The 12,006-nt window shown below is 48.3% G+C and overlaps 2 protein-coding genes across 2 annotated transcripts in view; both read left to right on the plus strand.

Moving 5' to 3' along the window:
- Positions 1-8,571, plus strand: nol11 (nucleolar protein 11; the record flags this gene model as incomplete). The annotated part of the gene is made up of 18 exons (XM_084440564.1): positions 1-147; positions 597-710; positions 805-861; positions 1,023-1,171; positions 1,728-1,785; positions 2,292-2,433; positions 3,235-3,426; positions 3,869-3,945; positions 4,325-4,448; positions 4,589-4,674; positions 4,960-5,025; positions 5,268-5,452; positions 5,627-5,752; positions 6,185-6,466; positions 7,055-7,133; positions 7,313-7,405; positions 7,497-7,604; positions 8,157-8,571. 18 exons carry the CDS (start codon positions 1-3, stop codon positions 8,268-8,270), a joined length of 2,199 nt encoding a protein of 732 aa, XP_084296690.1. The 3' UTR covers positions 8,271-8,571.
- Positions 8,572-11,477: 2,906 nt separating this feature from the next.
- Positions 11,478-12,006, plus strand: part of LOC311311768 (nucleosome-remodeling factor subunit BPTF-like) — a gene marked incomplete at its 5' end in the record, with an annotated part of 53,950 nt that continues 53,421 nt past the window's right edge. Inside the window, one exon of the mRNA XM_084441529.1 lies at positions 11,478-11,994. Coding sequence (XP_084297655.1) covers positions 11,478-11,994 — 517 coding nt within the window. The remainder of the gene's footprint in view (positions 11,995-12,006) is intronic.

Genomic DNA, 12,006 nt, shown 5'->3' on the forward strand with positions numbered 1-12,006 from the left:
ATGGCGGCGCTGTTTGAGGGATTCACGTTGTGCGGACTCGGACACGCACACAATGCTTCGGATTCTGGGATTCGTGGAATTGAACTGGACGAAGACAGCGACCATGTGGTGGTCACCGACTCGACCAGATCTGTCACGTTATTCAAGGTAACGTTTGTGGGACGAGGGCCGCTGAAGCTCCGATCAGCTGATGCCAGCAGGCACGCTCGTGTCGTGGGGTCCGCGGTGTCTACGCGTTTCAAAACACGGCTTGCCTGCAAGCTAGCGTGCTAGCTACTAGTGCCACCCGATAGTGTACAGCTCAGCGACACGATCAGGCTATAACCAGCAAAAACACCTTTGAAATGTAGCAGCAACCGCCCTACGGTAGGGGGATGACTGTCGGTAACATCCTATTTTTTAGCCAGCTAGCTAACTTGGCTAGATACCTTGGTGGCTCAGCTAGCCAACATTATCGCCTTCTCTGCTTTGCTTACAGTACGTTTGTGTGACTCTCAGATCAATCTCCGTCACTGTTAGTTTATAGTAGACAGTAGCATACTTGTTGTGGTAATCAATGGAAAGTGTTTTTTCTGACTGTCCTGACCTCCTGGCAGGTTTCAGACCAGAAGCCGCTGGGTAGCTGGACTGTGAAACAGGGTCAGATCCTAACCTGCCCTGCTGTCTACAACACAAAGACCAAGGAGTACGTGGGAGTCTCGGACTACAAGGTAAAGAGAACACACCGGCTACATTTGTGTTTATATTAGTTGAGAAGTTGTAAAACTCACAGCTTTGAGATTACCCGCTGTCTTTTCTCCTTAGGTCATCAGAGTTTGGAAAGATGACGACATACATCTGGACAAAGCATTCAAAGCAACTGTAAGTATGACACGGTTTCACAGACATGCTGAACATTATGCATCTCTGGTTAACCCTCGCCATCACCAAACAACCCAGATTTCTCTTTGCTCTCATCTTTCTCAAGTCCTCTGCCATTATCAACCCCACTGACATCCCCTCTTTGCTTGGGTAAATTGCAGGTGAATGCCGATGTGTGGAGAGTCCATTCGGGCTCGGGGGGAGAGCTGGTGGTGCTGTTCCAGAGGGGGGCTGTCAGACTGCTGGACTCCCTCCTCGCTGCACCCCAGCAGCCTGTAGAGGACGTACTGACAGAGGACGAGGTCATCAGGTCAGATATGCCCTCTGCTACCGATGGGGGGGGGGGGGGGGGGATATTTGGCTTTTTAGACCCCCTAAAGAAAATAGTTTCCTTCACGCCCTGGTTCTTGTACCCAGGTCTAATAAAAGGCCTGATTCAGCAGATGATCAAGATAATTGTATTGCCCTGAGGGGAAACATTGTCTGGGCCTTCATCGCCATGTTACTGAAGTCTTCAATCGAGGCTCGGCCCGAGTCAACCGACACCCAGCGTTCTAAAGTTGGCAGTTGTTATTAGAACGTTGGAAGTTTACATTTTAGCTGCAAAATCCATCCAACCGACGCCAACAGTCACCAACAAACATGGCACACCGATTCCACGTTGGTGTTGGTTGGGGGGCAGTGTGTGCGGATACCTTTATGTGATTAACCCGTTGTTTTATGGCTGAGTTTTCTTGACAGCCATGCATGGTGTTCCAGGGCTGAAATGGTCTAGCATTGGTAGAAGGCGAGGGTGTAAAAGATGTGGATGATGCCTTATTAGCCTGCGCTCCCCAGCTGACGACGCCGTCTGTTCCCTCTCCCAGGTGGAGCACCAGCATTGTGGTCGACCATCAACAGCTTGTCCTCTTCGCAACCGAACAGGTAGTGTTTTTATTTTTTATTTTACTCGACTCGGTAGTGTAGTCAATGGCGTTAAGTTGTATGTTGAATAGGTCCTAGTTGTCTGACAAGTTATATATGTGAACAGGGTTCCAAAGGGTCATGGAATTTCTGGAGCATCATGGAATCTTAAAAAGTCTATTCCAGACATGGAAAGTCGGGATTTTGATCATTTTCTGGGCCAAGTCATGGAATATCAGGGAGTTTTGTTTGTAGCATGTTTAAATTTGAGTTGACATTTATCAAAATGTCACATTTCCCATGCGGTATTTTTCTTTATCGGTTAATATTTCTGGCGTTTACTGTAGTGAGTGGTTGTTATGGTTATTTGATTTTTCAGCGTCCATTTCTTCCCTTATCGCTCGTCAACAGTTTTTCCGTTTCCATTACAGGTCATGGAAATTCTGCATTTTTGTAATTGAAAATCAGGGAATTTTACAGTTGGGGTTAGGGTGGGAACCCTGTCTAAACCGTTGTCTGGTTCTCAGAGAGGGGAGGTGTTCCTCTACGTTCAGACGCTCAACCCCAACACCCTGCAGAGGTATGTCCTGGAGAGGGAGGACGCCGGTCTGGCGCCACTCAGCTTCTCTCCTGCCGTCAGCGGGCGACACATCAGCCTGCTCTGTCTGTGTAAGACACACACACACACACACACACACACACACACACACACACCACCTCAGCCCAGTCTATAGACAGTCACACACACTCACACTCACACACACACACACACACACACACACACACCACCTCAGCCCAGTCTATAGACAGTCACACACACACCACCTCAGCCCAGTCTATAGACAATCACACACACACACACACACACACACACACACACACACACCACCTCAGCCCTGTCTATAGACAATCACACACACACACACACACCACCTCAGCCCAGTCTATAGACAGTCACACACACACCACCTCAGCCCTGTCTATAGACAGTCACACACACACCACCTCAGCCCAGTCTATAGACAATCTCACACACACACACGCACACACACACACACACACACACACACCACCTCAGCCCAGTTTATAGACAGTCACACACACACCACCTCAGCCCTGTCTATAGACAGTCACACACACACCACCTCAGCCCAGTCTAGACAGTCACACACACACCACCTAAACCCAGTCTATAGACAGTGTGTTGTAATATATCAGTGTGTTGTTCGTGTGGTTACGATTTGTTACTTAAGTAGGGTGACGCAACGACGACCAGGCGCAGCCAGTCACACCAGCAAAGACCAAAACCGCTTTCGCGCAGTGACGGCGCTGGTTATCGTCGGCGACGTTAACGACATCGCGCCTCCTCCTTCTCTCTCCATCTCTCTCTCTCACTCTCTGTCAACGTCTAAACTCGTTCATCTCTCTTTCCCTTTCTCCCTCTCTGTGTCCTCCACCCCGCCCCCCCAGATCCTAACGGGCGTGTGTACCGTAGCGTGCTGGCGGCGCGCGCCCTGGAGGGCGCCCAGGCGTTGCCCCGGAGCCTGCTCCTGACGCTGCCCGTCGGGGAGGGCCCGCTGGAGGCCGCCTCCGCCGTCTCCCTGGATGAGGCCCATGTGGCCGTGGTGGGCGTGCCCCACCCCTCCGCTGGCGCCGGGAAAGGTAGATGACCCCCCCCTCCCCTGACCAATAGGAATCGTTTTTTATGGTAGAGGGTACAGGTTTCAAAACCGTAGTTGTTTTTTTTATTCAGCCGTATGTCTGTCCAACATACTGAAGTATAGTAAATGTGTTCTGTTTACAGTCTCGCTTGTTTAAGTTAATATTATTTGGATTAAATGCTTAAATGTGGACTGGTTGGCCTTTGAGGTTTTTCTGTGATACTGTGTTCCGCGTAGGGAAGCGGCTGCACCGACTGTGATTTTAAAAGGGTCTACACACAGAATTTAAGCATTTAATCCGAATAATATTAACACTAAACAAGTGCGATTGTGCCCCTTTAAGAAGATAAATTACTTTTAGATAAGTCAAAATAAGCGGTTTCAGATGTAATTTGCTCCTGTTTGTTTCCTGAATAGTATTTTAAATCTCCTCTCCGTTTCAGATTTCCTCTGCATCTGGAATACTAATTTCCACACGCTGCAGGCAGGCAAGGAGCTGGTGGGGAGAATCTACGGACAGGTAGGAAAACTCTGGAATAGCATTCGGATAACAACAGGAACTGTTCACCTCTTCAAGTGCATTCAAATGACGCCAAGCTGCGGCACATCTAACCCCTCTCTTTCTCATGATTACTGGGATATAATGGCACATCTAACCCCTCTCTTTCTCATGATTACTGGGATATAATGGTATATCTAACCCCTCTCTTTCTCATGATTACTGGGATATAATGGCACATCTAACCCCTCTCTTTCTCATGATTACTGGGATATAATGGCACATCTAACCCCTCTCTTTCTCATGATTATTGAGATATAATGGGAAATCTAACTCCTCTCTCATGATTATTGAGATATAATGGGACATCTAACTCCTCCTTTTCTCTCTCCCTCCTTAGTTGTGGTGTTATTCTGGAAAGCTGTTCATCCCACACGGTAAAACCCTGTCCGTCATCCCCTACGAGTGTCAGAAGTCGTCCCTGGCGGCCGCCTTCGGGAAACTGAAGCAGGCTGGAGCAGAAGGCAAGAAAACACACACACACAGCTACTCGTCAAGCGACATTTTTTCTACTGATCTATCTGCTCATCGAGGTTTTTTGAGGCTTTGACGGAATACCACAGAGGAACTCTGGGTAACATTTTGTCTCCGTTCTGTCGTTCAGCGTCCAGATCCTCGGAGCCTGTGCCCTCGTGGAACGCCCTTCTCCACGGCGACCAGTCCAGTCGAGGGGCGGAGACCAGGGCGAGTGTAAGTTCCACTGTCCTGACGTTCTGCCGCCATGGCAGAACTCCTCTGGGGCATGTTGTTGTTGTTATTATTATTATTATTATTAATATTAGAACCCCTATTTTACCAGGTTAAGACCATTGATCTGTTTTACAAGGGAGACATGGCAAAAATGGCAGCATAAAAAGTGAAAGAACAACAATAAAGAACATGGCAACATAAAAGAGATGCATTTCAAGTGTCAGAATGTACCGTTGCGGTTCTTGAATCGGCGCTTGGTCTCTCCTGCTGGTCCCTCTCATGCAGAAGGCGTCTCGGAAGAGCCGGTCCGAAGCAGCGCTGACGGCCGACCAAGTGCTGGAGCTCATCAAGGTATTTCAACGCAACATGGCGGCCTGGTTCTCGTTCAGTTTGTTCTCAGCTATGCCTTTTTATGGCCGTCGGGGGCCTCCTACCTTTACGTCCTCTCCTCGGTCGACACTTCACTTCACAAGACGACGCTCGCAGACAATCTGCAGTTATCGCTTCTGACGCGGGGACGGGTGGAGGAGAGCACGGTGGATGTGGGGTAGTGCCGGTTGTCAGCCGGTCTCGTGTCGTTGCTCCCCTCCCAGACGGACCCGGCCGAGGAGGTCCAGAGGGCGGTGGAGGCCCTGCTCTCTGGGGGCCGCGCCCAGGACCTGCAGCCCTCGGCGGGGCAGCTGGCCTGCCACCTGGTGGCGCGCAGCCAGACGGAGCCGGCATTCTACGCGCCCGGGGCCCTGGCACAGCTGGTGCACACCCGGGGCCTCTGTCACAGGTGAGGGGGGGGGGGGAGGGGCATACTGGGTTCGGCCAAGCAAAAGCCCAATCGATACAAAACCAGCTGCGCGCCGCCTCGTTTTTGTGCGAAACCAAGGATGAGGAAGTCGTTGAAGGGCGACTCCGCTGTTCATCGCGGCTTCTCTTGAACCCACCCCCCCACCCCCTCCAGTGTGTGTCCTGGCCTCCTGCTCCTGGCCCTGGAGAAGAAGGACTACTCCCTGTGTCAGCTGTGCCTGCAGCTGTTCCCAGACATCCCGGAGGCCGTCACCTGCGCCTGTCTCAAGACCTTCATCAGGTGACCCACCGTTTGCCTCCCCATCTTTTTTGGTAATGGTTGGATTAATCACCACTAGGTCTCCATAGGGGAACGTTTATTGTTGCAGGGTTTCAAAACTCTGGGAATATTCACAAACTTCCCATGGGAATTACTGGGAATTTATGGGAATTAGTGGGAATTAACGGGAATAAACTGGGAAACAGAATTGATCCACGATGGTTCCCATAAATGTCCAGTTTATTCCTGTTGATTCCCATAAATTCCTGGTAATTCCCATGGGAGGTTTGTGAATATTCCCGGAATCTTGCAGCCCTAGTTGCTATACATTAGTGGGTCAAGTGAGGAGAATAACGTTGTGGATGATAAGTGTTGTCTGACATCTGTAACTGTGATATCTGTAACCCCCCCTCCTCCACGCACACACACACCACACACACACACACCTGGCAGTGTCCCCGACAGTGAGGTGGAGATGTCAGGCCTGGAGCCGGACAGCGTCTCCTTCATGGAGCGGCTGCTGGCCGCCGTGGAGCGGCGGGGGCGGGGCCGGGGCCAGGGGGGCGCCGCCGCTGCTGCCGCCGTCGCTCAGCAGAACGGCTTCAGCCCCGCCCCCCGCGAGGAGGACGGCTGCGAGGCACCGCCCGGAGGACCGGTCGCACCCAGGAAGGAGAGGCAGAACGAGGAGAAGCCAGGGGATCGCTGCCCCCTGGGCCTCCACAAGGCCGTGCTGCTGTATCCTCCACACCTGCGGTTCCCAAAGCGGGGGTTGGGGATGGGGGTCACGAGATGATGAGGTGGGGGGGAAGGGTTGCGAGATGATAAAAAACATTTAAAAATAGCCTATTAACCATAATTGTTACTGAAGATAAAAATAGTATTAACATTTATAATGATACAATAGGTGCTGCTATTGTAAAATAATGCAATAGATTGTGTTCTTTTGTTGTTGGTATGCCTATTAGTGTGCGTGCGCGCGAACATTTGCATGCTTCAACACCTCCAGTATAGTGGGGCTTGTGAGTCTCTTAGGGGTCGCGAGCTGAAAAGTTTGGGAACCCCTGCTCCACACGAAGGCTATTTGTGACAGTTGATAGTTTGTATCAATGCACTAGACGGACATTTAAAAAAGGCCTGTACCATATTCTGTATGTGAAAGGGAAATTGAATACTTGAACGCTGCATAATTCAAGATTCAAGATGAATGAGCTAATGATTAAGTAATGTCAACCAACGCTGCTGTGGTCGTGCGTGGCCACCAGGAGCCCTCTTGAACTCTCAGACCTTCGCTGTGGTGTTATGACTGTAACTGTGCCGTCGTAGAAATGAGGTCCTGCAGACGGCCTACAGTGACAACTTCCTGCTGCCCCATCTGAAAGACCTGTCCTCGCAGGAAGTCCTTGTGAGTACTGAACGCCGCGCTGTCCTAACGTTCCCTATCCTCCGTTTCCTTCTCCACATCTCTATAAACCACCGACATAGTTGTAGACGTACTTTGTAGTAGAGAGCTGTGAGGATGTTACGAGAAGTTAAAATGTCTGGTTTATATTGTTGTTTGTTTGTGTTTTCCATTCCTCACAGCTCTTCCTCGAGTATCTCCACTTCCTGTATCTGAAATACTCCCAAGATGTAAACACACAAATGCCTGGTTTGAGATCACCGACCATGACACAGGTCCATACCTCCCCTTTGTGTGCAAACCGTTTTTATATTCTGATGTTTTGGATGGTTTTTAGTCTTGATGTGTGTGGTTTCTGTGTGTTAGATCATGGATTGGGTGTGCTTATTGCTTGACGCTCATTTCACCGTCCTGGTCATGGCCCCGGAGTCCCACAGCCTGCTCTTAAACCTTCACAAGTTTGTCAGCACTCAGGTAAAATATGCGGTATTGGCCTCGATGCAAATAGCAGAGTGTTACTATATGCCCCTCCTTTCTTTTCTTTCTTTCTTTCTTTCTTTCTTTCTTTCTTTCTTTCTTTCTTTCTGTCTGTCTGTCTGTCTGTCTGTCTGTCTGTCTGTCTGTCTGTCTGTCTGTCTGTCTGTCTCAATTGCTGTCTGTCTCTTTCTTTCTGTCTGTGTCAATTTCTGTCTCTGTCTCTTTCTGTCTGTCTGTCTCTTTCTGTCTGTCTCTCTTTCTGTCTGTCTGTCTGTCTGTCTGTCTGTCTGTCTGTCTCTTTCTGTCTGTCTGTCTCTTTCTTTCTGTCTGTCTGTCTCTTTCTGTCTGTCTGTCTCTTTCTGTCTGTCTGTCTCTTTAATTCTGTCTTTCTTATAGCTTGATATAGTTTTCAATGAGTATTGACAGTGTGGTGCTTTCTGTACATTTGTTGTCTGAAACTGGGGGGAAAAATTGCACGGTAGCCATTTTGTTTCTTAATGTGCGAAGAAGTGCTTCCTGCTTGAAAGTGAAACGCGTCTTTTCTTCCAGGTGAAGTTGTTCTCTGAGCTGGGGAAGATTGAGGGCAGTCTCCAGGAGCTGCACAACATGAAGCAGTCCAAGGACATAGGCCAGTACACCATCGAAGTGATCGAGCTGTTTTAGACTGTGTTCTTTTAAAAAGATAAAATAAAACGGCATTGATTTCCTCCCCAACCTACCTATAGGTACCTACCTACCTATACTTCAGAAAGTCTCAACAACAAACTAAGATACCATTTTGACGAGTTAATAATATGCCATTTGTTTTTTGAGGCCTGACATGCTGGTCACAACTACGTTTTTTTTGTGTTTTTTTCTACCTTGCCTGTGTATCCCGAGAGCATTTTAGTACTTTTTGCAAAAATGAATAATGCCACAAAATATACCATTAACGGCAATGGCAATTAAAATTCTCTCAAACTAACAGCTCTGAATTGTAATGTACAGTATAGCTACTGACATCTCCAAAAATAAACATTGGAATAAGAAATGGTTCTTCAAACCTGAGGTTGCTCAAATGTTATTGTCATAAACCATCTCCCTGGACTGTGAATAACTACATGTTGTACCATGTTTTCAAGATCGATTATGTTATCAAGGTATAATATTTCAGGGATATGTCTACCAATATCCAGTGATTATTAACATTACTGAATTGTCCCTAGCAATGATTTTGTTGTGCGGCAATTTTGCTGTCTTTCAGTATAGTCAATGTATTTGCTGCACAAAGAGTGTGCGTTTGGCAATTGGGCTAATTTGGTGATATTCTGTCAGGATGGCAGCCCAAAAAAGGTTGTTCAGACAGGAGAGGATGGTCACAGGTGAGGCCTAGCCTTGTAACAACCTGATTATAAGAGTACATGTAGATACTTGTATTGTAATAGATTGAGGTTAGGAGGCCTAATCATACACACACACACATATATATAATATATGTGTAGGAATATTTACAATACAATAAGGATTATTCTAACTGGCTCACCTACTGTACCTTTACAGGTCTGTGTGCCATCTGAGCCAATGGCATCGCTCTCTCCTACCTTTCCTCCCTAAGGCACCTTCCTCCAAACTGGTCCTGGGTTGAGTGGTTTCTGCAGGTTTTCAAATGGGTTTCTTTAGATCAGAGGACAAAAACAAATTTTATTTGTATTGCACATTTCATACACAGAGACAACACAGTGCACTTTACAGAGGAATGGAGGGGGGAATGTACATGATGATCCTTCCCCTAATTTTCCAGAGGGAAGTAAAAAAACAAAACAGTTATGGGGTCCACCCTGGGGCCTGTTTGCAGTTGTGGTTTCCAGTCTAACCGGATCCGGAACCCCCTGTCCAAAAACAGGCTGTGCTCCGAAAAAGAATTCCACTCGGAAACCAGTAGCATCACAGAACTTCTTGGAATACTTGGTCTGGTATGTCCACGGGTAACCCTTGCACTGGGCTGGATTCGAACACAGGCTGTCCTGCTTGTGAGGCGGACGTGCTAACAGTCCTCCAAGAGAGACGTTCCTGTTGGCGCAACTGTTAGCGCATCCGCCTCACAAACGAGAGCTTGTGGGTTTGAAACCCGTCCTGGTCATGCATCTGTGTGGGTCTAAACTGGGTCTGGTTTTGGAGTATGTGGGCTCTAGACAGGATCCCAGAGGGCTCTAGACTGGTAACCAAGCACTGAACAGTGAATAGAAACCAGGCGGGTATATTGGGTCTGGGGCGAGTTTGGGCTGTCTCCTCTTGGAATTTGAGCTGCTTCTTAAGGTCAATGCACATCCCCCGGTTGCTGGCTGTGGACCCCTTTCCTCCTCATCTCTGCTGCTGCACATGGCATTAAAACATGATTTTAATAACGTTGGCATGAATAGTAGAATATATAAACTAGGTGGTGACTGGGCTCTTCAGTGTGCAGATGTATGTTGGCATGCAGTAGTAGATTGGGCCTACAGAGTGAGTGGCTAATTGTGTACTGTGGTGTATTTCTAATGCAAGTTGGCCCAGCTCTAGACAGCAACAGAGTAGCAGTGAGAGTTAAAGACAACAATTCTGGACATGAAGTCAAACCAACCTACCTACATCGTGAATGCGTTCATCTTGGCGGGAAAATACATTAATTTGTGCTTAGGGGAAAAAAAGGTCGTTGTCGGCAGGATTCGAACCTGCGCGGGGAGACCCCAATGGATTTCTAGTCCATCGCCTTAACCACTCGGCCACGACAACTTATGTTCTCTATTGATTTAATCACCAAAATAGCCGACACAGATTCATTTACAGTATTTATACATGTTCAATATAGGTGAAATGTTGCGATGTAGGCCTATAACATAAATTTCCGCGACAGACACTGATGATGGGAGGGCGCGAGGTTTTGTACGAGGTACAGTGTTGCACGTGCCATGTCTTTGCTAGCTGGTAGCGAGACCACACATTGAAATCTCTCATCTGAAGAATAAAATGAAGAATTAATGTGCACAATTATTAGCATGCTTTTTTTTTCTTCATTCGTTTTGGGATTTTTTGTTGCGTTGATGTCTAGTCCTGAAATTATGGACTAAAGTAAAACATGTTGATCTTTATCAAAATCTTTATCTGTAATAAATCATGTGACATGTAACCTATACAACCTATACAATTTCATAATTAGTTTGTATGCATAGTTAACTCGAGTGCTAATAATTGATTGATTATCTGAATGGTGTACTGGTAATTATCCATTATGTATTTAGAGATCCTTTTTTGCAGTGTTGCAGCATGTTAAACTGGTCTTGTTATCTTATATAAAAATGTACTGTAACTCCGAGAATGCACAGACTTACAATAATTGAGTTTTATGAAACTGCTTCTGCCAATGTCGGACGTATGCTTATCTTCGCCTCGCTTGCTACAACAACGACGACGACGTCAGACCAGAAAAACCCACGGCCGCTGTGTTACAGTACGTTCAACTCGTCGTTTTCGAGATGATTACAAATTGGCATTACAACCGGACCATAATTAAAGGATCGCGGGTCATCGTGTTTGCATGGATAAGGAATTTTATGAACTAACAGGGCGAATGCATCTATTGTAGAATAGTAGTCACGTGACCCCGTCCAGGCCCGCTGTGTTTTCAGTGGAGGGAGAGATGTGAAGAAAAATGGCGACTCAGGCGACCTGAAGCGGCGGGACACCGGCCATTCGGTTTGAGCATTCTACCTTAAATTGAGTCCGGGGCTCGGTGGGACTAATTTGAACCTTAGCGACATTGGTTAACCTTTCCTACGGTACCCGTTTTTTCGGGTTCGCGTAGGCGGCTCGGGCGCCGAAATTGAAGCGCAAAATCCTAGCTTGTTCGCTACAATGAGGGGGAGAAGAGGAAGGCCGCCCAAACAGCCGCTGATGCAGGAGGCTTCCCCCGGGCCGGTGCGCGGGTCCAGGGGCAGCAGGAGGGGTATGCGCGGACGGGGAAGGGGTCGCGGACGGGGACGAGGACGGGGTTCAGTGGATATCGACACGGAAATCCTCAACAGGGACAACTTCCACGCGTCCAGGGGCCGGAGGAAAGTTGGGGCTGCGACGACATCGCGGGGCAGAGGCAGAGGAAGAGGCAGGGGTTCGCGAGGCGGCCGCGGCGGCAGTAGGGGCAGACGGCCGCAGACCAAGGTGGTCTACGATGACAATAGCGACGAGGACGAGGATAACATAAGCCTGAGGTCGGAGGAGGACGAACTTTTGCACGGGAACCGATCGTCGGATTTCGACGAGGAGGCCGTAGACAACGAGTCCGATTATCTGGAGGAATTACCGGACGAGGATGATGCTAGCTACTGTACCGAGAGCAGCTTTCGTAGCCACAGCACGCTGGGCAGTACTCCAGGTAAGGACGGCT

The sequence above is a fragment of the Borostomias antarcticus genome (genome assembly GCF_949987555.1).
Source record: "Borostomias antarcticus genome assembly, chromosome: 7".
Taxonomy (NCBI): Eukaryota; Metazoa; Chordata; class Actinopteri; order Stomiiformes; family Stomiidae; genus Borostomias; species Borostomias antarcticus.